This window comes from Bidens hawaiensis, unplaced genomic scaffold (assembly GCF_021521415.1).
Source record: "Bidens hawaiensis isolate Kalapana, Puna unplaced genomic scaffold, B.hawaiensis_p1.1 tig00020924_1, whole genome shotgun sequence".
Classification (NCBI taxonomy): domain Eukaryota; kingdom Viridiplantae; phylum Streptophyta; class Magnoliopsida; order Asterales; family Asteraceae; genus Bidens; species Bidens hawaiensis.
The window spans coordinates 121,011-146,113 of record NW_027493233.1 but is presented as its reverse complement, the minus strand read 5'-3'; the positions used below and the strand labels follow the sequence as shown (position 1 = coordinate 146,113).

At 37.1% G+C, this 25,103-nt stretch overlaps 3 protein-coding genes across 4 annotated transcripts; all 3 read right to left on the bottom strand.

Annotated features, from left to right (window-relative positions):
- Window positions 1-16,131: 16,131 nt before the first annotated feature.
- On the bottom strand, window positions 16,132-24,866 carry LOC143562312 (uncharacterized). Of its 2 annotated transcripts, none has more exons than XM_077050149.1 (2): window positions 24,455-24,866; window positions 16,132-17,584 (listed from the first exon to the last, which is right to left on the bottom strand). In XM_077050149.1, exons 1-2 carry the CDS (start codon window positions 24,777-24,779, stop codon window positions 16,461-16,463), a joined length of 1,449 nt encoding a protein of 482 aa, XP_076906264.1. In that variant the 5' UTR covers window positions 24,780-24,866; the 3' UTR covers window positions 16,132-16,460. The 2 variants fall into 2 exon arrangements, with proteins under 2 accessions (XP_076906264.1, XP_076906263.1); XM_077050148.1 differs by lacking the exon at window positions 24,455-24,866 and adding an exon at window positions 17,664-18,083.
- LOC143562304 (uncharacterized) lies at window positions 18,265-21,270 on the bottom strand. The gene is made up of 2 exons (XM_077050140.1): window positions 20,463-21,270; window positions 18,265-18,494 (listed from the first exon to the last, which is right to left on the bottom strand). The coding sequence occupies exons 1-2, from the start codon at window positions 21,268-21,270 to the stop codon at window positions 18,265-18,267; spliced, it is 1,038 nt and encodes a 345-aa protein (XP_076906255.1).
- On the bottom strand, window positions 23,213-24,264 carry LOC143562319 (uncharacterized). The gene is made up of 2 exons (XM_077050154.1): window positions 24,172-24,264; window positions 23,213-24,088 (listed from the first exon to the last, which is right to left on the bottom strand). The coding sequence occupies exons 1-2, from the start codon at window positions 24,262-24,264 to the stop codon at window positions 23,267-23,269; spliced, it is 915 nt and encodes a 304-aa protein (XP_076906269.1). The 3' UTR covers window positions 23,213-23,266.
- Window positions 24,867-25,103: the final 237 nt, after the last annotated feature.

The following is a 25,103-nucleotide window of genomic DNA, read 5'->3' as shown; positions in this document are numbered from 1 at the left end:
GGAATTGACTTTCTTGGCTTTTCAGGACCCAAATTAAAGAATTTTCTGTATGTGGCCTCCACCATTTCAGTTGGTAAATTTTCAAGCTCTCTCACATTCACCCCATGCTTGTGAAGCTCATTTAACATCTTTGCCATCCCCACTGTATTTGCTGATCTTGCTGGTACAAACCTGCCATCTGCATAATACCTAGGGTTTTCACCCTCCTTTAAGGCCTTTTTCCCATTCTGCCTTCTGGATATAAAATAAGTCTTTCAGATCAACCTTTTCCAGGGCATTGAAATCAGCTTCAGTCATGCCTCTTTGATGTATCATTATGTTCCTGAGGATGTTTATCATTTCCTCATTTTCCCATGGCAAGAACTTCTCTTCATCAGACTCAGGCTCAGGCTGTTCTGGCTGAGGGATAGGAGTTTCAGCAATTTTCTCTAGTTCCTTCTCTTTCTCACTCACAGTCCTGATTCTTCTTCTTTTCACAGGTGGCTCATCATCAGTTTCTTTCATAATTGAGCTCTCAGTATAGACCCTTTTCATCTCTTTCTGTTTCAATTTGGAATATTGGTCAAATACTGCCTCTTTGCTTAAGTTTCTCACAACTTCAGGCTTTATCCCTTTCTCAATCAGATAACCACACATTCCATCATACTTTTTCTTTAATTCTTCCAGCTCAACCCTGTCATCCTTTTTAACAAATTTTTCTGACACTATCTCTTTCTCACTTTTGTACAGATCTTCAATTTGATCAACAGTGTATCTTTCTAAAGCAGCTTCAGGATACCCTCTAACCTTGAAAAAGATTTTATAGTGCTCAGTGTTTTTCTTTCTTTTCTCAACCTTCTTTAGGACTTCCTCTGCATTTATTTCAATTATGCCCCTTTGAATATAAGTCATTTCAGCTTGAGGGGTCTCAGCATTAGAGCTTGTGTCAACTTTCTCACCTCCTTGATCAGGGTGATCATCACCCTTTCCATCAGACTCCTCATAGTCATCCTCCCCATCATCTGATAGATCATTCATGGCATCTATCTTTGGTTCATCAGAAGCAGGATGCTCTGGTTCAGCAATATCAATATCATGAACCTCAACCTCAGGGACATCAACATCAGGAACCCCTGGTAATTTTTCTCCTGGTTTCAGTGTTTTCAAGGGGATTGCCCTGATTGGTTCATCAACAGTCTGTTCAGCAGATTTCTTTCTTCTTTGATAGGTCTTTTCATATCTTCTTTCTCCCCAGTTACTAGCAGGGTTCTTTTTCATGTCTTCTTTTACTTGATCAACCCATTTCTTAGCAGCTTCAGATGCAATTGACTCCCCAATCTCTTCAGGTATAATCATGTCAGTGTGAAGATTGGTTGATGGTTCAGCAGTCTGCTCTTGTTGCTCTTGAAACTTGTTAACCACCTTTCTCAAAGAGTCATCAACCTCTTGAGTTTTGTTCATATTCAACAGTATTTCAATAACCTCTTGATCTGCCACATCTTGAAATATTTCTTTTGCTACATTGGCTTCATTGATCAATAGGTCCTGTTGTGCCAACTCTTCTTCAGTCAAGGAATGGGCAATTGCTTCCCTTTCCATTGACTCTTTAATCAGTCTTTCTCTCTCAGCAAGAGCAGCAGCAGCAGCAGTATCAACAAAGGATACATCTTTCTCAACATATACAGCAGGCTCATCCTCTGTTGCTATCATTTTACCCTTTTCTTTTCTTCTCATCACCTGTTCTTCATCCTCTTGTTCATCACTTTCAAACTCATCAATCTCTTTGATTAAGTCTTCCAATTCAGAGTCATGCTCTACCCTCTTGGAACTAGCTTCTTGATCATCAATTGGCTCAGTGTATTCTAGTTCCTCAGTAGCAGCATTCACATTCACATTCTCAACAGTCAGTTCTTCATCAATAATCTCTACCAACTCTTCTGTCAGCACATTCTCAACATCATCATTCACATTCATTACAGATTCATCACTTTCATCATATTCATTCATGATCCTCATCAAATCATCAATATTTTCAGCACTTTCAGCATCAGTCTCTTGATCCATATTCTCCCCCTGTTTTGGGGCAGCTGAGGTCTTCTCAACCTCCTGCACCAGGGTTTGAATCATCAATTCAGCCTCAGCTAGCTTTTTCAACAATATTTCATTTTCATTTGTCAGCTCTTCATTCTTTCTACTCAACTCAGCATTTTCATCCCTAACCTCCTCAACTCTCCTCTTTAGCTCATCATTCTCCAACATTAGTTCAATATTTCTTTGAAGTGTGTTTTCTTGTTGGCTTGAAGGTGGGGTTGTAGGTAATGGTTCATAAGTGGGTTGTTCAGTGATGGATGGGGATTGTGTGTGTTGTGTGGAGGTTTCTGGTTGTTCTAAGTTGAAAGATTGAGGTGGTGTTTGATGTGGTGAAGTATGTGGTGGTGATTGTGGTAGTGTAGGGATAGGTTGTTCAAGTTCTTCATGTTGCTCCCCCTGTATTTGTGCCATAATCTCCATATCCAGACCATCTCCCCCATCATTTCCATCTTCATCATCATCAGAGTCTCCTCCAGCACTCTCATTATCACTCCCTTCTTCCTCCTCTGAGCTCAGCTCAGGTACATGCATAACAGCCAAATCATGGTTTAACAACCATGGCAGAATTTCCAATGGAATACTTGCATCAAAATTGTTAGAAACACCAGGATTCTTTATTCTCTTGTATGCATCGGGATCTTGCAGTTTGTGGGTGGTTCCAATTGTTGGTAAATCATGCAGTGTGCTATTAAATATGATCTGCAGGAATCTCGGGTACTGTAAAAATCTTTTGCTTTCTGGTTTCTTCAGATTCCCCACTAGCCCATCAAAAATCATCTTGGAAAAATTAAATGGTAGATCAAAAATTGTACCAACCGTGGCATTTGCTAGATCAAGGCTCATCAGAGTTCATGATCCCTTTCTTGGAGCAAATCCATGAATAATGTGGTGAATCAGAAATCTGTACAGCATCGGAAATAAACCCTTCTGAAACTGTCCCTCATGAACATTTCCTTGATACCCCATTGTTTCTCTGAAAATCTTCAACAGATGCTTTGTATCGAAGCTGATGTGATTGTGATCATCGTCATTCAGTCTTAAACACCTTCTTATCATCCTTTCAGTAATCTGAATCTCTTGTCTGGCCCAGGTCGCCTCGATTCGTCTTTCATTACCGACTTCAACAAGCTCTGCTGATCTCCAGAAATCCAAAGAGTGATTTCTGTAGATAATCGGGCATTCAGTTAGTGCAAAGCTAATGTTTGACCGTGCCATTCATAGGATCATCCGAGCCATCGGTTCATTCTCTAGTGTTACTTGAAGTAGTGCGCACATATTGTGCTTTGGCTCAAACACATACTTCGGCTCGTTGTCTGCCATATCTGTAAAACATAAACAAACATATTCAAAGTGAAATTAGACCTAAAGTTTAAAACTTTAGACAATTTCAAGTTATAAAAATGAAGAAGAAAGATAAAAATCTTCAAGAACCTGTTATTCGACAAATTAATAACCTAAACACATAAACAGAGTGTTAGTACTCGAATACATAATCAAGTCACAATCACAATCTAATCGTGATCGGAAAACATAAAATTGCATGCTTACCGAGTCGGAAATAAGTGGCTGATAAAAATTAGGGTTTGGATTAATCTTGAATTCGATAAGTCGGTTAATTTTCCTAGTAAGAGAGATTTGCAGTGGAAGGAGAGAGATAGAGGGAAATAATGTAGAAGAAATTTGCCTAAGTCCCTCTTTTATACATTTTGAAAGTGGGTTTTAAATGCTTTTTGTCTTCTTGTGAATTACTAGCTGTCAACCAGTAACATTATCCACTTGATATATTAAAAACATTTAATCTCATTTAAAATCATAAGACCTTACTCGAAAAATTAACTAATCCAAAGTCTACTCGGTCCTTTTCCACTAACAAACCTTACTCGGTCAAACTTTACTCGAAAAATATTCATTTTGAATATAAAGTTTGCCCGAATACTTCTCTATTTAAACCTTGCTCGATCAAGTAAATTAATTTAAAGTTTAAGATATAATGAAGAAAGCTTACCCGAAATACTTGATTTTTTGAGAAATAAATCGCAAGACAAATAATCAAATATAGTTATCAAATAAACATTCTTACTAAGAATCAATTAAGATCCTCCAAAAATTTCTCAAATTCAAATTAAAACTTATCTGGCATGAACCCTAAAAATCACAATCACTAACGTATTCAAACAACGTATTCATTAAAGTATGAGTCTAAACAATTTTATCATACTAACTCACATATTCAATCAATGCATTCATTCAAGTATGCTTGTATGAAAATTGTGCTCGAGCATTCTTTCAAATGTAAAGTGTGCTCAGACAATAATCTTGTGCTAAGTATACTCGAATAACTTTCATATAGTACAAAGTGTGCTCGAAACCAAATTCTAGCAGACAGTGTACTCGGAAAGTTGGGTTTTGAAAATTACCAAGTATATTAAAGGAACACAAGTGTACCCGAAATATAAAGTGTGCTCGGTAAACGAAGTTTGCCCGAAAACACTTGTAATTTCAAAGAAATCATATACAAACATATCAAAGAGCATGCTCGACATAAAATTAAACACAAACATTTACGTGTGCTATAGTCTAAAATTTCATAGAGCTTGCTCGAAAATCCTAAGTTAGCATAATGCTAGCTAGGATAAACACATTCAGACATCAGGTATGCCCTTGCTCGAGGGAACTTATCATATCAAACCATACCCGAAAATGACAAACTTAAACAGTAACATTTAAGCGTGCCTGGAAAGATTAACAAGTCTTTCCTAACAACATATTCACTCAAAGCTTACTCGGTACACTCACTTAAGTGCACAAAGTTTTCTTGACAACACAATCAGCATATTACATGCATAGCTTACTCGAAGCTAACATATAACATGCATAGCTTACTCGAAACAAGAATTTCTTGTTAACAGTTAGCTATTTCAACACATAATCATCTCAAGACTTCAAGCTTGCTCGGAAAGTGAGTGCAACAGTGTAAACACTTCAAAGCATGCCCGAATATCATAAAGTTAGTCAAAAATGACTAAGCTTACTCGGAAAGGTTGAAAGTTGTCAAACCTTACGCGAAACAACATATTCACACATAATCAACTGTTCTGTACTCGGAAAGGTTGTAGTTCAATAACCTTACCCAAAGATACATATTCAAACAGTTTGTGCTCGAGAAGGTTAGAAATCATCCAACCTTACTCGAACTTACATATTCAGCCTATTTTAGGCAAAATGCAACACTTTTTGACTTAAACCACTTTTCAAAGACATTTCTAAGTTATGTATCATTTCAGAACATAGTTTAAGAGCAAATGGTGCATTAAGAGATCAAATTTCAGTTATACTTCATTTCAAAACAATTTCTTTTATAAACTGAAAAGATCTCAGGAATGGGATCATATTGACTAAGTAACTATTTCATTACTTCACTCTTAGCATTATTATGACAACTTAGATAGGTTAACAGCAGGTATAAACTTAGCATGATTTTCATCTCTTTGGTGATATGATTAAGGTTCAATTTGAGCATAATGCAATAATGGTCAACATTGTGCTATGATGCCTCATATCTCTTCTCAAAGCTTATTTGGCTTTCCCCAGATCACCCCAATTTGACTCCAACCTCCTGTATTTGGTCAAAAATAGTTTCTTATGACAGAACTTATTGTATTTTTGGACTTTTTATATTCAAACATGTATAAAGGTTGAACGTTGGACTTACAGTTAGCAACATGCCTTTCATTCAAGATGAGACAGATTTTGCCAACATCTTTGTAGTTCTTGTTGTAACCCTCTTGTTTGATAAAATATTTAAAACATTTATCAACTTTTGGTTGATTTATTCATTCTTCCCCTTGTTTTTGATATTTTCTCAAATTATCTTAAAGCATGTTCTTTGTCATATTTAAAAAAATGTTTCATTTTGGTTGATCAAATAACAACAGGCTTGTGTATGACTGGGTAATCACTTTTCTGCCATATCATCCGGAGAGATCTATCTTGAGACATGCAAAACAACTATGCATCTCCACATAAAGATTAGCATATTCATTATGTTTATATCACCTTAGATTTTACATCATCATGGGAAAGCAACCATACATGTTAATGACTATACTAAGGCCTTTTTAGCCTATTAATTCCATATGATCAGCTAAGTAGTCAATGTACTATCATTTCCCAAATATACAGTTTAATATTCAATCACCCCAATACCTCTTCATTGTCAGGTTAATGGCTATCCTGTATTGACCAAAAGTGATCAACAGGACCAAACATACATGTGAATATATGTCCTGTCAAAGTCAGAGTTATTGACATAGTTTTAAGTGAAGGAATAAGAAACAAGTCATAATTGCCCCAAATGCATTCAGTTTTCAGGTCAATGGCTATCCTTTGAATCTATAGAGATTTAAGGACCAAACATACACAAGTGCATGTCCTTTCAACTGGGCAAATGACATAATTTTCAGCAAAAACAACTGTTTGAGATCTTTCCCTTTAAAAATCCTTCTTTTAAGCTTCTTAAAAGCTTGAACTGAATAATCTTATCATATCTCAACACCATTAATCAACTTGCTTATGTTTTGACCAAAATCTAGTATTTATGCAAAATTCATTAAAAATTTCATTGAATCACATAATTTTGACATAAAACACTTTTGACACAAACAGTTGCATCTCATACTCAAATCTTAATCATTCTATCATCATTAAGAAAAAAAAAAACAGACTGTAATCTCATTCAATGTCTATTCTACCTTAACAACTTCAGAAGATCAGATTAGGATCATATTCAAGTAATCATAAACATGTGATTACTCATGACATTATGTAAGCAATTAATCTCACCTAAACAGATCTAATTACTTATCATAACATCAGATCAGTTAACAAGATAGTCAAGTATTATCATCAAAATCAACCAAATTGCACAAGTAGTCACTCAAGTACCTATCAGTTAACATCAAAGCAGTGACATAATCAAAACATATTAAACAACATATTCAGCAACATATTCAGCATGTGTGACCTCTTTTAAAATATTCAAGTAGCTCATAGAGGTACACAACTAAGCACACATCCTTAATCAGATTTCATCAGAGTTGATCATCCCCAGGGCTTTCAACAGAAAGTTGAACCTGGTTCTATCAAGTGGTTTGGTGAATAGCTCAGCCAGATTATTACTTGTATCAACTCTTTGCATTTCAATCAAACCCTTTTCACTACAATCTCTGATGAAGTGATGTCTGATTTCAATATGCTTAGTCTTAGAATGTTGCACAGGATTCTTAACAGTAAAATATGCAGCTGTATTATCAATCAGAATAGGGGTGTTTAGAAAGTTCAAACCATAGTCCAGCATCTGATTCTGAATCCAGAGAACTTGTGCACAGCAGGCAGATGCAGCAACATATTCAGCTTCTGCAGTGGAGATTGACACTGTTGTCTGTTTCTTGCATTGCCATGACACTAGCCTTTCACCTAAAAACTGGCATCCCCCTGATGTTGACTTTCTACTCATATTGCATCCATCATAATCATTGTCTGTGATCAAAGGATTGGTTCTTTGGATACCAAATCCCTAAGTCTGATCTTCCCTTCAAATATCTGAATATTCTTTTCACAGCATTCATGTGGGAGACTTTTGGATTTGATTGGAACCTAGCACATACACACACAGCAAACATGATATCTGGTCTTGTTGCAGTCAGATACATCAGTGATCCAATCTTGGCTCTGTATTCATGTTCATCAACTGGCTCCCCCTTTTCATCAGCTATCATCTTTTCTTTGGTGTCCATTGGAGTTGATGCAGCCTTGTAATCATGACAGTTGAACTTATTTAGAATGTCCTGCACATACTTAGCTTGGTGAATGAAGATTCCTTCATCCTTTTGTTGAACTTGTAGTCCCAGAAAGAAATTCATTTCACCCATGGAACTCATGCTGTATTTGGACTTCATCACCTCTTCAAACTCTAAACACATATTTTCATTTGTAGATCCAAAGATGATATCATCAACATAGACTTGTACAAGCAGCAAATCTGACCCTTGTCTTTTGTAGAAGAGTGTCTTGTCTATGGCTCCCCTTGTGAAGCCATTTTCAAGTAAATGAGTTGATAACTCATCATACCATGCTCTAGGAGCCTGATGTAAACCATAAAGGGCTTTGTTTAGCTTATACACCCTGTTTGGATACATGGGATCCTCAAAGCCTGGTGGTTGAGTCACATACACTTCTTCATCAATCTTTCCATTAAGGAATGCAGATTTGACATCAAGCTGGAATACTTTAATTTTCTTTGAGGCAGCATATGCAAGAAAAATCCTTATGGCTTCCAGTCTTGCAACTGGTGCAAACACTTCCTCAAAGTCTATCCCTTCCTTTTGAAGACATCCCAGTGCTACAAGTCTTGCTTTGTTCTTAATCACCAAACCCCTTTCATCCCTTTTATTTTTGAACAACCATTTGGTTCCTATTGCATATCTGTCATGTGGCTTGTCTACAAGATCCCATACATGTAAATCTCTGAACTGGGCCAATTCCTCTTGCATTGCCTCTACCCAACTATTGTCTTTTAAAGCTTGAGCAATATTCTTTGGTTCTAATTGGGATAGAAAGCAAGAGTACAGACAGATGTTAGCTATCTCAGAATGACTCCTTGTTACTCTTTCATGCAGGTCACCAATGATATTTCCAGCAGGATGATTCTTTTCAACAGTAAGAGTTTGTATTATCATATTTGTAGACAAATTTATGTCAAGATTTGTTTCATTGATTTCAGGTTCTTCAATGATCAAATCAGCTTCTGCATCATGAAACTCTGGTGCTTCATCATTGGTTTGTCTTGAAGTGGATGCACCATTGTTTCCCAGATTCAAACTTTGAAACAAGTCTTGGAATCTTGCTGTTGTTGCAGCTTCTTCATCATTTGTTTTGTTGCCTGTGACACTCCCATTATGAACATGATCATTTTGTACATCAGTACTATCTTGACTTGTCATTTCCTGATCTTGTTCAATGTCATTGTTTGTGGAGCTATTCACAAAAGTGTATTCTTTTTCTGTTCTAGCAACTTTCTTCCACAATTCTTCTAAGTCCAGTTCTTTCTTCTTATTTTCTTCAAGTACACTGGTCTTGTAGAATGTTTCATCAAAGTCTTCAGAATAAATCTTGAATGACTTTATCAATTTTTCATGATCAAACAACCATGTTGCACCACTGACTGTGTTGAATTGATTCTCATTAAAAATAATGTCAGATGACTCTATTACACTCATGTGATCTTTCACATAAACTCTGTAAGCCTTTGAGTGAGTAGAATATATAACAAAGAAACAGTCTAGTGACTTAGTTTGAAACTTGTTCAAATAGTCTCTAGTGTTCAGTAAGAAACATTTGCAGCCAAAGGGCTTGAAGAACTTGATGTAAGGCTTTCTATTGTTGAAAATCTCATATGGAGTTTTATCATGCCTTTTGTTCACAAGCACTCTGTTCTGAACATAACAAGCAGTATTGATTGCTTCAGCCCAGAATGTGACAGGTAAGTTAGCATCAGCCAACATGGTTCTTGCAGCTTCTATTAGTGTTCTGTTTCTCCTTTCTGCAACACCATTTTGTTCAGGAATTCTTGGAGCTGAAAATTGTTGAAGTATCCCTTTCATAGCACAAAATTCTTCCATAACTCCATTCTTGAACTCAGTACCATTGTCACTTCTCAGCATCTTCACTTTCTTATTCAGCTTGTTTTCAATCATTGTGACACAGCCTTTAATCAACTCAGCAGTCTCATCTTTGGTACTTAGGAAATAAACCCAAGTATATCTTGAATAGTCATCAATGATCACCAAACAGTATCTTTTCTTTCCAATACTTGGTACACTCACAAGACCAAAAAGATCCATGTGAAGTAACTCAAGTGGTTGATCAAATGAGTTGATGAGCTTTGTCTTATGAGTAGACTTGTGTTGTTTTCCCTTCTGACATGAGTCACAATGATCATCTGACTTAAATTCTCTTGTAGGTAAACCAATCACATGTTCACCCTTGACTAGTCTATTCATATTCATATTGTTCACATGACACAACTTCCTAAGCCACAATTTAGACTCATTTTCAGTGGCTTTGGACACAAAACATGCACCACCTCTTGAAATAGCATCTTTCATATTCAACTCATACAAGTTGCCATTTCTTGGTGCCATCATCATAATCATGTCAGGTGGGATCACAAACTCAGGTTTTAAGATGAAACAATGAGAATCATCAAAACTGACTTTGTAACCCTTATCACACATTTGAGATATACTCAACAAATTGTATTGTAGTCCCTCAACATGAAAGACATAGTCAAAAGACACATTCCCATTTGTCAATATCCCTTTACCCACAATCTTTCCTCCATTTTCATCACTCCCAAAGGCAACTGGACCCTCATACTTCTCTACATAATTCACAAGTGACCTCTTGTCACAAGTCATGTGCCTAGAACAACCACTATCCATATACCATATATCATTCAATGGAGTGGCCTGGCCCTGCACAAAGAGAAATTTGATTAGTTTGGTGATGAGATGCAAGCTTCTTCAACTTGCAACTTATCAGTGTCAATTTTAGTGGCAGCTTGGGAAGTGAGTGTAGTAGGTTCAGGATCTTCATGAGTGATCTCCAAGTTGTCTGAATGGTCAGTTTCATACCCACACTCTCTTGGTGTCTTGACAAGTGAAGCTGAATTGTCAAGCTCAACTGAGGCAGTTCTCTTTTCTTGTAAGACATAGTCCTTAGATTCTGAGAAGTCTCTTACATCAGTTACAGCTTCAACTTTAGCTCCAGTTATGGGTTTCCATGTGAAACCTTGTGGTTCATATCCATGTTTCAACAAGAACTTTTCATCACCAGTGAGTACAGCTTGTTTCTTTCTTTGATACAACTTTTCTTTTTGAATTCTCACTGCCTGATGATTCTTGTGACTCATCAGACTTGACTGAATGAGTATTCTTGGTGAATTTCAATGACTGGTTTTCCCTTATCACCTGCTTTTGCTTCTGAGGTGATTTACTTCTTTTCACATTTTCAGTCATATGCATCTTCTTCTTTGTCCCACCCTTCACTTCAACTCTTGCCTCTATTCTATTCACATTTCCCTTTCCCAAATACATTGCATACTTCTCTTTGTACAAAACAAAGTCTTGACCAAACTTTGTTCCATTTAGGACATGGAATGGCTTAAACTTGAGTCTCTCATTACATGAATCAGTATGGTGTCCATATTCATCACACTTTCTACACCACACCTTTCTTTTGAACATCTCATGTTCTTGTGGTTTCCTGAATCTTTCACTTGGTTTGGGCTCTCTTACACCAATTGTCTTTTTGTTTTTCAGATTGTCAAAATCAATTGAGAATGGAACAAACTCAGCCTTTCTGATGTCATTTCTTTCCACATTCCCTTTAACAAAGACAACCTTTTTCAAGTTCAGTGGTTGATCATCTTCATTCTCTCTATATCTTGACTTCCTTCTTTCATATTCCTCAACAGTTTCTACCTCTCCCACATCAAAGTCTTCAACACTTGAAAAGATAGATAAATAGGAGTAAAATATTCTATATCCATTTCTTTCTTATTTACCTTCTTTTTCTTGTTCTTTTCTAACTTCTCCAAAAACTTTTTGCTTGGAGGTCTGACAGCATTGTAACTCACATTCTTCTTTTCACCAATGTCAAAAGAAACATGTTCTCTTTTCATTTGTTCATTCATCATTTTCATTTTATGTGTAACTGGAGGATACTTTGGAAGTTGATCAACAGATTCAGGCTTTTTATATTTTTTTCCTTTTTCAGCAGCTTGAATTTCTTTTTCAGTAATTTGATCACTCAAATCACTCAGATCATCTTGATCTAATTCATCTGAATTAAAGTCATCTTCAGAGACTTGAACTCCAATTGACTTTTCCTCTTTCATTTCTTTCTTCATAACAAATTCACCATCTTCACTCACCTCAACATTTTTATACAAATCTGCAACATCTTCTTTGTCTTGAAACACATCTTTGAATTGTTGTAGATAAGCACTTCTCTTCTCTTTGTCAACTTTAGGCATAAAGTTGTTGTTGAATGGTGGTGGAACAGCCTTGTACTTTTCATCATCTTTTACTTTATTCAGAATTCCACAAATGTTTCCAGTTGAAACTAAGTTCTTTAGGAATTCATTTTCAGTTTGCAGCTTTGTATTCAGCACCTTTTCATCAATCACCATCTTCTTCAACCCACTAATTTCTGTTGTGAATCTTGTCTGAGCTCTATAGCTATTCATACAATCCTCTTCCAAACTTTTCATTCTTTCCTCACTAACAATCTCACTTGCCTCATAAGCATTGATAATGCTTTGCTTCTTAAAACACTCACTTTCTAACTTACCAATCTTTTCTTTTAATTCATTGACAAGTTTAGGTAAATCAGCATTAGGATTAGAATGTACCTTAGATGAAGATGCAGAGTCTATGGCCATGAATGCCACATTAGCTCTTCTGATATCATCTGCTATATCTTCCTCATGGTTACTCCAGTCAAAGCTTCCCTCATGCTGAATAGTTACTGCCACATTGCCTTGATTTCTTGGTTGATTTTGGTTTGCTGGAATGTTTTGAGTTGCAGGGATTTGAACAGCTTGATTCTGATTGTTGTTCATTTGATATACTTGATTCTGATTCATTCCCTGCTGGTTGTTCATCTGAGGCTGATAGTGGTTATTAAAATTGGGATTGAAGTTGTTGTTTGGATGGAAGTTGCTGTTGTTGGGATTGAATCCTTGGTTATTGTTGAAGTTCTGCTGGTTGTTGTTTCTATGCACATTCTGCTGGTATTGTTGTTGGTTTCTAGGCTGTTGGAACTGATTGACTTGAAAGTTCCTTGGCAAATTGCACTCTCTTGCAAAGTGTCCAGGCTGTTGACAGTTGTAGCAGATAGCCTTGGACTTATCAAATCCTATTCTCTCATTTGGACCAGAAACTAGTGATCTACCAGTTCTGTTGTACAGTCTCTTGCTTCTTAATGCCAACATTGCAGCTTGCCATTTGAGATCCATGTCTTCAAGGTCATCAGCATCTATTTGTTCCAAATCATCCTGCACTACACTTGTGTGAATCATGTTTTTGGCCACAAATGCATTATAGGACTCAGTGAACATAGACATTAGGGCTTGTGCCTCACTCCCTTGAACATGCCCTGCACCAGCACTTTGAGCATTTCCATTTCCCACATAAACTGAATCATCATCAATCAATTGAACATTAAATCTCTGTTGACCACTTTGATTGCTTGAACCACCTCCAATGAAAGACCTAGCAGTCTCATTGTTGTGATCACTTGGTTCTTCAATGATGGGAATTTGTTGTTGATTCTTTGTTGTAAGATTCCCCATTAGAGCAATTAAAGCATTTGACACATTGAAACTTGGTTTATCTTCCTTGATCATTTCATTCTCAATCATTTCAAGTTCAGCAGCTTGAAGAAAACATACTACATCATCCAATTTCAATTCATTGAAATTTTGCTTTTGAAGGATGAATTTGCAAGCAGTATACCATTATTTTGGCATTGAGTTGAGCAACTTTGTATTTAAATCAAAGTCAGTCATTACATAGTCAGTTGTTCTCAACTCATTCACAATACTCAGAAAACGTTCTAGTATTGACTTCAACCTTTCACTATCTCTATACTTGAATCTTTCTAACTGTTGCTTCAGTCTTTGCTTCTTAATGTTCTTCAATTCAGTGTTCCCTTCATACATCTCAAGGATTGCATCATACATTGCCTTAGCAATTTGATGATGTGCAACCTTTGTGAGGATTTCCCAAGACAGACCAAGTTTGAGCATAGCCAATGCCCTGTCATCAACCTTTCTCATTCTCTCTCTAACAGCAGCAATAGCGTTTGCATTAGCACCTTCTTCAACTGCAGATTGTGGTCCATTCTTGATAGAATTCCACATATCCACATCATTATAACAAACGGCAGCCTCAAAAAGCACTTTCCACTTGGTAAAGTTCTCCTGACCATACAATCTAGGTATCTTATTAGTAGACACCTCTTGTTCCTCATATCCAGACATTTTCTTAAAACAAAAGCTAAGCTTTTATCGAAAATAAAGTAAAATAATCAGATCTGAGAATAAATTCTTAGATCTGAGGTGTCTGATATGAATAGGACAAGATTCAACAATAAAAATCAAAACTTTAAGTGAAATAAGGAAAAGAAAACACCTAAAACTTGTAGATCTGGAAGAAAACTAAAGAACAGAGCCTCTGACGTCACAAATCAATCGAACAGTGCTCTGCTTACATCATTCTTCTTCAAAACTTAATCAGCAACAATCTTTCTAAAAATAGCAGCAACAAGCTCTGATACCACTTGTCAGGTCGCGCTTAGAATCGGATCTTAATCAATCATGTCATAACTCACACAAAATTAATCGTGTTGACAAGAGAGTTAATGACGGGTTACTAAGTTTAGAAAGATGACCGTTTGTTAAAGGCGGAATCAATAACAAACATACGGTTGCAATGAATATTCAAAATACGAGGACACAAGAAGGATTCACTCAAAAGATTTCCATTTATATAACGTTAATCATACAAAAGGATAATCGATTTAGGGTTTAGGAGGAATCTTAGGACAGCCGTCACACACACAATATTCTCTTAATTAATGTGTCGGTCTTATCCACTCGTATATTCTGTCTATTTCGTGTCTTTCGTCTGTGTCGTGTGTCTCTGGCGGCGTGCCCTAATTATTCTATTTATAGCCCTGCTAACCTAAGACAGGCTGTCATTCCTTCTAGAAACCCTATCCGATAGTACATACTCAATTTACATATTCAAAAATATACTAAGTGTAAAACAAGTCTTCCGGGTAAGCTTTTCATTAAACTTCAGTCTCCGAGTACGCAGTGTACTCGGCCTTCCTTCAGACTTGGTAAACATAGAAGTGTACTCGGAATCAGTTTCCGGGTAGACTTTACTTAGAGAATATTTTACCAAGTAAAATATTCACCGAGTAGACTTCAATCTTCTTGGACTTATCAAACTTTGCTCGACAAATCCTCACGAGCAACCTTGTTCTTCTATGATCCTGTTCGGCTCTTTGTTAGTTGAATAACTTATTTAATAAGGCGTACTCTGGAGTACATACCTTACTCGAGCAGAACCTTACTCGATATAACTTAGAGATATTCCATTAACTCATCAAGTATACTCGGACCATAATTATTAAATAATACCTTGCCCGGTCTTCCAATTACTTGGCTTCTTGGACTTGGTTGACCATACCTTACTCGGAAGAGTAAAATACTTGGTCTTGAAGAACAACCCTGCTTGACAAAGTGAACCTTACTCGGATATGCCAAATAGATGAACCTTACTCGGAAATCACCAAAAAGCATACCTTGCTCGGATATCCACTTAAGAAGATTCTTTGAAGTAAACCGTGCCCGGAAGGCAAAATCTCGTACTCGGCTAAGTAAAAGCTTACTCGAAGGTCCAAGGTGTACCCGGATTCAATACTTAGCAGTTTCTGAGGAGGTTGAGAAGATTCCAATCTTCAATATTCTTCAATTTAGGTCAAATCTTCTCATTTTGGTCAAAATTTTGACCCAACACCCGGTGACAAAAGCAGAAGCAACAGGAGAGAGTGCAGCGGAGAATGGGTGTCCAGTGGCGGAAGTCAACGACGTCAAACCTTCGTGGGAGGAGATAAAGATAGAGTAAGTGGTTATAAATGATAATGTTTTGTACTGATGGATGGAACATGTTGTAATCTCATGTCATAGAATTAGGAATCTTGAAACCTTAACTTTAGGAACATTAAAGTGACACATTTGACATTTGCTGTTATAAATCCGACATGAAACCGGACCTCTTGATTGCCTTGTTGTGTTCTTTGTTGCATTTCTTGGATGAGAGCATGGTACGAATCAGATGAAGATGTTCATCCGGATCTCGAATATTAGCGCCGGATCAAATTAAAATACAACTATAAGCGTCAATCGGTATTTCATGCAGATGTTTGATGTTATCATATTATGTTTAGTTACTTTGTTATTTATGGGGAAATATACAATACAGTTGTAAACTTGTTTTTGAGTTGATGACAATCATTATAAAATTACCAAGCAATCGATCTCGGTTTACAGTTTTAAGTATTTACTCTTTACTTGCTCCCAAAATAGAAACAAACACCCAAGTTGTTATATACTAGATACTCCAAACTACAATTAAAAGTTGTTACAAAATTTATCATTGATTTGACAACACAAAATATTACAATAGTCAAGTGTTAGACACTAATTGATAAAAGATCGAAACCAAAATTACAATAGTATAAGCCATAGAGCTTGGTTAACTGACAAATGAAGAAGCACAATCATAATGAAATGCAAACTCACACTCCAAGCACTTAAAGATCATGTCATCCCACAACCGGTAACGACACTTATTGCATATTCCATCACCCTCAAGCCCTTGAACAAAGGCCAGGCGGTGCGAGTGACGTTTTATCTCAAGTGTTCCTCCAAATTTGACATTTAGAAATTTATAAACAGTGTTTCCAAATTTAAAGGAATATGTGGATTGTTCACATTGAAGTATTAAGGGCACACAAGAGAGATGCATAGATTGGGCACATGCAGTGCAATGGTAGAACCACTTCCAAGGGCTAAATTCATTCTCACATATTTCACAAAAGTATTCGTTGATATGGTTCTCCGCTGGCTCGTACCTTAGGCTCAAAGGATGTTTATCATACTTGTGCTTAATCACTTTAGGCAATAACAAAGCGCACTTTACATGAATGTAGAAATCACAAGTGGGACAATGATATCCCCAGCTAGTGTACATCCACTGATTGCATGCTTTGCAAGACCTATAAACATTAGCTGAAGGTTTTACTTTTGATAGGAGATGATCAGGATGAGCGTCATGTGTGATTTCTTCGGGGATGAATGCGCAATTGATATCAACATAAATGCCACATGTTGTGCATCCATACGCTAAACCGTTGGATGGTAATAGGCAATTGGTACATTTGAACACACCAAAGAACTTACTAGGGATTTTCGACAAGAGAAATAAAGTATGCTCAGGATGGACCACGGGGAGTTGTACCTTTGAGTGTAGTTTGGCACACCATTGATGAAGAACAAGACAACATTTTCCATCAACATATTGGCAGCACATGTAAAATGGTACTGTCATGATAGGTTTCACACATCCGTTGCATAACAGTCGAACTCTTTTCATGGGGTCATGAAGAATTGTACCAACAGATGTTTGATCGTCAAAAAGTATGAGTGGGTGTTGATGAATAAAACAGTTGAACACTTCACCATCATGTTGTCTACCAATAAGCTCATTTTGATTAGACATATGACGCTTGACAAGGTTGTCACCTACATCGGGAAATGGACAGTGGAGTAGATTCGGATACTCATCTTCGTTAAAGTTTTTAGAAGTTTTTCCAAGGCCTGATGAGAATGACACATGAAATTAGATTAAGATAATCTTCACACAAACTAACAATACAAAAAAGAAGAGATTGCTCACTTGCAGGTAGGAAGATGGTCGAAAATGGCTCTCTCGTTGATGTTGCACAATCAATATGCACGTAATACCGACATTTGTCACATTTGTAAAGCCATAAATGGGAGCAGAAACGACCACTACAGACTCTACAGGTGGGATTGAATTTAGCATTTTGGTCAAAATAGGGAAAGGAGTAGGCAAGGGTAAGTGGATGAGAATGAGTGAAAGTCGCATCAGTATAATTTTGTATAAGTAACTTGGAAGGCAACAATGCACAGTCCTGGTAAATCCGAAACCTAAGACAAGTAGTGCACTGATAGAAGACCCCTTCATGTTTATTACCACAAGCGTGACACATAGATAATATGTGCCCGAACATTCGTTCCAGTTGGTGAGGGTGACTAGGGTGATTTATTTTCTGTTTTGGCATTGTGGCACAGGTTATGTGCATCTGAATATAGCAATATACACAAAAATAAACACATAAATCGCCAAATTCATTCTTGCAAACAGAACAATTATCCTGATACATAGGATTCATTTGGTATACAAGTTCGTGGTCAGGATGTAATGGGTGATTTGTTAGGGTCTTGGGTAATTCTGCACAGAATGTGTGCAATGATTAGAGACACGACTCACAGTGGTAGTAAGACAAGTGAAATGACCAGATCTGTTCGTTACACATGTTGCATTTGCCACCATGATGTTCTTCCTCCACAAAATTGTCTGCATCTTCATCTTTCTCTTCATCTTCATCATCATCTTCTTCACTTTTGTTACTAGGCTGCTGCAGATGTACTAGACTCGGCGGATGATGGTGATCAAAGTGATCAATCTGGTCCATTAATGCAACTACATGGATGAAATATTTATTACTATAATTTCAAGTTGTAAATGAAACTAAACACGAGACAAAGACAGAAGATCCTTCTAGGCATGTAATAGCAAGGATGTCCCGAAAAGGGACTTCATAACGTGATTACTGACGATCAAAATCCGAAACAAAATTTTTATGTTTTCGTCGGTGATCACTACGGGTAAGAGAGATTCTAAAGAAACAGACAAATACAAAATAGATTTGTATCTACAACTAACAAACGGGTCGGGCAGGTTTGGGTCATGGGTCAGAACGGGTTCTGGTAAGGACAACAGATATAATTGATTTAAAAAAGGTCTATTGGCACCGGTTACGCGTCCAATTCCGAGTTACACGCGTACCGGTGTGGGGATACGCGCGTACCGAAAGTCCGAAATCAGTTACGCTTTAGCTAGATGTCGGGTTGTAAGCGTGCTGGCACCGGCTAGGCATTAGGTCCCAGGTTACACACATACCATCATCGAGTTACGTGCATACTGGCACCGGTTACTCATCAATTCCGGTTTACGCGTGTACTGGCATTGGGTTAGACGTTCAATGTCAGGTTGCACGCGTTCCGGCATCAGTTGTGTGCTCGATTCCAGATTACACGCGTACCGACACCGGTTATCGTACCGTGGTCGGGTAGCACTTAACAGATCAGAACTGGCTATAGGCATGATAACAGGTTGCCTACTTATACTATATAATATAAAATGAAATACCATGCAAATATAATATAAAATGAAATACTAATATTTAACAAGTGAAGTGACATACCAATTGTAGTGTCCATGATATTTCCTTCTTAGATCAGAAAGTTGAATACCATGCAAATTGCAAACGGATTAATAATAATATTGTCTAAAAGCCCAATGCACCATTAAATAGGAATGTAAAAAGATAAAAGAATATGATTTGTTACAACTTAAAGAAAGGTATTAAACCATCTAACAAGAAATCTCAATCATTCCTACATAAGTTACTCACTTTATTCCTTGCTCCTAGAACATGCATGCATACACTTTAATTATATTCCATTCTTGGATTGAATGAAATGGAAAGTGAACTTGATTATTACACTTTGCCAATGATTTAAATTAATTTATAGTTAATATTAGCAACAAAATTGTCAATACTATGTGTTGTGAATGATGGTTAGTTTAATCAAAAGTTATATCATAACACTATCGCGTGGATAGTGGGACACTAAGTAACTAGCTTAATAACTATATGTAGTGGAGGGAGTTAGTGAACAAATTATTATTTAAGGTGATAGTGATGGTGATGGATGGACCAATAAAATATTCAAGAATTGTAATGTTAGGTATTTGTAGAATGGTGATGGAGAGGGGTGGCGCCTAGTTTTTGCTGGGTTTAAGAACAGAATGCGTGTGACTGGCGTTAAACATGTGTAATCGACACCGGTTACTCGTGTAAAGCGGTGGGTTTGTCCATTTGTCTGTTTAAGTCATTTACTTTGTTTGACCATTAAAATTGTTTAAGTTCGTTTGTCCACTAATCATCATTAGTATTCGTTTGTCCATTAATGTTCATGCATGTGTAATTTGTTCGTCCATTAGTGTTCGTGAAGCGTCCGTTTGTCCGACAAAAGCTAAATGAACGAACACAGACACAAATTTTCGTTCGGTAGAGTGTTCATGAACTGTCTGTTTATCCGTCAAAAACTTAACGGGCGAACCGGGACAAGGTGCCGCGCGGTTCGGTTCATCTTGTGGCTTTGTTTATAATTCGTGCATAATTATGTAGTGGTGCGCCAAACTATATTTAAATGTTGTTACAAGATAATTTATAACTGATTTGACACACATAAAAAGATTACAACAGTCAAGTGGTTGACACCAATTGATAAAAGATCGAAACCAAAATTACAATAGTATAAGCCATAGAGCTTGATTTACAGACAAATGAAGAAGCACAATGGTAATGAAATGCAAACTTACACTCCAAGCACTTAAAGATCATGCTAAGCTCCAATACGTAACGACGCTTAATGCACCTTCCATCACTCTCAAGCCCTTGAACAAAGGTCAAGTGGTGCGAGTGACCTTTTATCTCAAGCGTTCCTCCAAATTTGACATTGAGAAAATTATAGACGCCGCCACTATCATAGGTCATTCTAGATTTCTCACATTGAAGTATTAAGGGCACACAAGTTGTATGCATAGATTGGGCACATCTAGTGCAATGATAGAACCATTTCCAAGGGCTAAATTCATCTTCACAAACTTCACAGAAGTATTCGCTAATATGGTTCTCTGCCGGCTCGTACCTTAGGCTCAAAGTATGTTCATCACACTTGTGCTTAGTCACTCTAGGCAAAAACAAAGCACAATCCAAATGAATGTAGAAATCACAAGAGGTACAATCATATCCCCACCTAAAGCGCATCGGATAATTGCATGCTTTGCAATTCCTCTTCGTAAGCTTAACTAAAGGTTTTACTTTTGATAAGAGATGATTTGGATGGGCGTCATGTGTGATTTCTTTGGGTATGAATGCGCAGTTGATATCAACATAAATGCCACACATTGTGCACCCATACGCGAAACCATTGGACGGCAATTTGCAAATGTTACAGTTGAACACACCAAAGAACTTACTAGGGATTTTCGGCAGAAGAAAAAAAGTATGCGCAGGATGGACCACATGGTGTTGTACCTTCAAGGGTAGCTTGGCACACCACTCATGAAGAACAAAGCAAAATTTTCCATCGACATATTGGCAACACATGTAAAATGGTACCGTCATAATTGGCTTTACACATCCATCACATAATAGTCGAACTCTTTTCATAGGGTCGTGAAGAATTTTACCAACGGATGTTTTCTTGTCAAAAAGGACGAGTGGGTGTCGATGACTAAAATGGTTGACCATTTCATCATCATCTTTTTTTGCCAATAGACTCGTTTTGATTAGATATATAACGCCTGACAAGGTTGTCACCTTCATCGTGAAATGGGCAGTGTAGCAGATTCGGATACTCATCTTCGTTGAAGTTTTTAGAAGTTTTTCCAAGGCCAGACGAATGACATACTTGAAATTAGACTAAGATAATCTTCACACAATCTAAGGAAATTAAAAGAAGAGATTGCTCACTTGTAGGTAGAAAGATGGAAGAAAATGGCTCTCTCTTTGAAGTTGCACAGTCAACATACACGTAATATCGACATCTATCGCATTTGTAAATCCATAAATAAAAACGGAACTGACCACTACAAACTCTACAAGTGGGAAGATAATTTGGATTCTTGATCAAAATAGGGAAAGGAAAAGGCAAGGGTAAGTGGATGAGAATGAGTGAAACTCCTATCAGTATAATTTTGTATTAGTAACTTGGAAGGCAACAATGCACAGTCCTAGTATATCCGAAACCCAAGACAAGTAGCGCACTGATAGAAGACCCCTTCATGTTTATTACCACAAGCGAGACATCCAGATGCAATCTGCCCGGACATTCATTCCAGTTGGTGAGGGTGACTAGGGTGGTTTATCTTCTGTTTTGGCATTGTTAGACAAATTATGTCTATGGATACAAAGCAAACATAACAAAAATAAAAACATGCATCACTTTTGTTAGTGCAAGCAGAACACTCAGACATTGTTCCCGGGTCACCATGGTGTACAAACGGGTGGTTGAGATGTAATGGGTGATTTATTGGTGTCTTGGGTACTTCTGCACAAAACTTGTGCAATGAGTAGTCACAAGACTTGCAGTGGTAGTAACACAAGTGAAATGACCACATATGTTCTTTACACAGGTTGCATTTGCCACCATGATGTTCTTCCTCCACAAAATGAACTTCATCTTTCTCTTCATCTTCGTCATCTTCTGTTTCACTTGTGTTACTAGGCTGCTGCAGATGTACTAGACTAAGCGGATGAGGGTGATCAAAGTGATCTATTTGGTCCTTTGCAACTACATCAATGGAATATTTAACATGATTCAAGTTGTAAATGAAACTAACAAAATAGTAATACAAAATAGCTTTGCATTTCGGGAAATTTTCAAGAATGTCTATTTTAAAGAAAGATATTCCAACTTTGTCCATCTTAAACACTCGGGCCGAGGAAAAGACAAACTTTGGTGAGTAGTTTTGTCGACTACTTAGGAGAAGGCTTGTCGCACTAAATTGACCGGGATGAGTATTTTAGGACAATAAAATTGCCGGGACGAGTATTTTATAAAACTAAATGTAAGAGGCAAGTATTTTGAATAACAAATTTTCTAGAACGAATATTTTGTAAATTGTTTTTTAATATTATATTATTACAATTAATTTTATTTGCAATCAGTTTTCTTTTATAACTTTTAAAATATGAAGTTGTTCATCCGGATCTCAAATATTAGCTCCGGATCAAATCAAAACCAACTATATGCGTCAATCGGTATTTCATGCGGATGTTGTTTTATGTTATCATATTATGTTTATTACTTTGTTATTTATGGGGAAATACACAATACAATTGTAAACTTATTTTTGAGTTGATGAGAATCATCATAAAATTACAAAACAGTTAATCTCGCGTTACAGTTAAGTATTTACTCTTTACAAAGAAACACCCAAGTTGTTATATACAAGATACTCCAAACTAATTTATCACTGATTTGACAACACAAAAGGTTACAATAGTCAAGTGGTTGGCACTAATTGATAAAAGATCGAAACCAAAATTACAATTGTATAGCCATAGAGCTTGATAAACTGACAAAAGAAGCAGCGCATTTATAATGAAATGCAAACTCTTACTCCAAGCACTTAAAGATCATGGAACCCCACAACCAATTCCGATTCCACAACTCGTTACGACACTTAATGCACATTCCATCACCCTCAAGCCCTTGAACAAAGGTCAAGCGGTGCGAGTTACCTTTTATCTCAAGTGTTCCTCCAAATTTGACATTCAGAAATTTATAGACAGTGCTGGTATCAAAGATACGTTTATAGGCGTATGTAGATTGTTCACATTGAAGTATTAAGGGTACACAACTGGCATGCATAGATTGGGCACATGTAGTGCAATGATAGAACCAATGCCATGGGCTAAATTCAGATTCACATATTTCACAAAAGTATTCGTTAATATGGTTCTCCGCAGGCTCATACCTAAGGCTCAAAGGATGTTTATCCCACTTGTGCTTAATCACTCTAGGCAATAACAAAGCACACCCTACATGAATGTAGAAATCACAAGAGGGACAATGATATCCCCACCTTCTGTTCATCGACTGATCACATGCTTTGCAAAGTATTAATAATGAATAGTCTGAATGTTTTACTCTCGATAGGAGATGATCTGGATGAGCGTCATGTGTGATTTCTTCGGGTATGAATGCACAATTGATATCAACATAAATGTCACAGATTGTGCACCCATACGCGAAGCCGTTGGATAGTAATTCGCAGATGGTACAATCGAACACACCAAAGAACTTACTAGGGATTTCCGACAAGAGAAATAAAGTATGCTCAGGATGGACTGCGGGGAGTTGTACCTCCAAGGGTAGCTTGGCACACCACTCATGAAGAACGAAACAACATTTTCCATCAACATATTGGCAGCACAACTAAAATGGTACTGTCATGATAGGTTTCACACATCCGTCACATAATAGTCAAACTCTTTTCATGGGGTCGTGAAGAATTTTACCAACGGATGTTTGATCGTCAAAAAGTATGAGTGGGTGTTGATGAATAAAATGGCTGAACACTTCACTATCATGCTGTTTACTAATAAGCTCATTTTGATTAGACATATGACGCTTGACAAGGTTGTCACCTACATCGGGAAATGGACAGTGGAGTAGATTCGGATACTCATCTTCATTAAAGTTTTTAGAAGTTTTTCTAAGGCCTGATGAGAATGACACATAAAATTAGATTAAGATAATCTTCACACAAATTTAGAATATAATAAAGAAGAGATTACTCACTCTTTGAAGTTGCACAATCAACATGCACATAATATCGACATTTGTCGCATTTGTAAAGCCATAAATGGAACAAGAACGGACCAGTACAGACTCTACAGGTGGGACGGAATTTAGCTCTTTGATCAAAATAGGTGAAGGAGTAGGCAAGGGTAAGTGGATGAGAATGATTGAAAGTCTTATCAGTATAATTTTGTATTAGTAACTTGGAAGGCAACAATGCGCAGTCCTGGTTTATCCGAAACACATGACAAGTAGTGCAGTGATAGAAGACCCCTTCATGTTTATTACCACAAGCGTGACACATAGATAATATGTGCCCGAACATTCGTTCCAGTTGGTGAGGGTGACTAGGGTGGTTTATCTTCTGTTTTGGCAGTGTGGCACAAATTATGTCTATGTAAGTAGAGCAAACATAACATTTGTAACAGCATACATCTTGACGTTCATCACTGCAAACAGGACACACATATGCATAACTAGGCTGACGGATGTATAAATGTTGGTGATCAGAATGTAATGGGTTATTTATTAGGGTATCGGGTAGTTCTGCACAGAACTTGTGCAATGAGTAGTCACAAGACTCACAGTGGTAATAAGACAAGTGAAATGACCAGATTTGTTCCTTACACAGTTTGCATTTGCCACCATG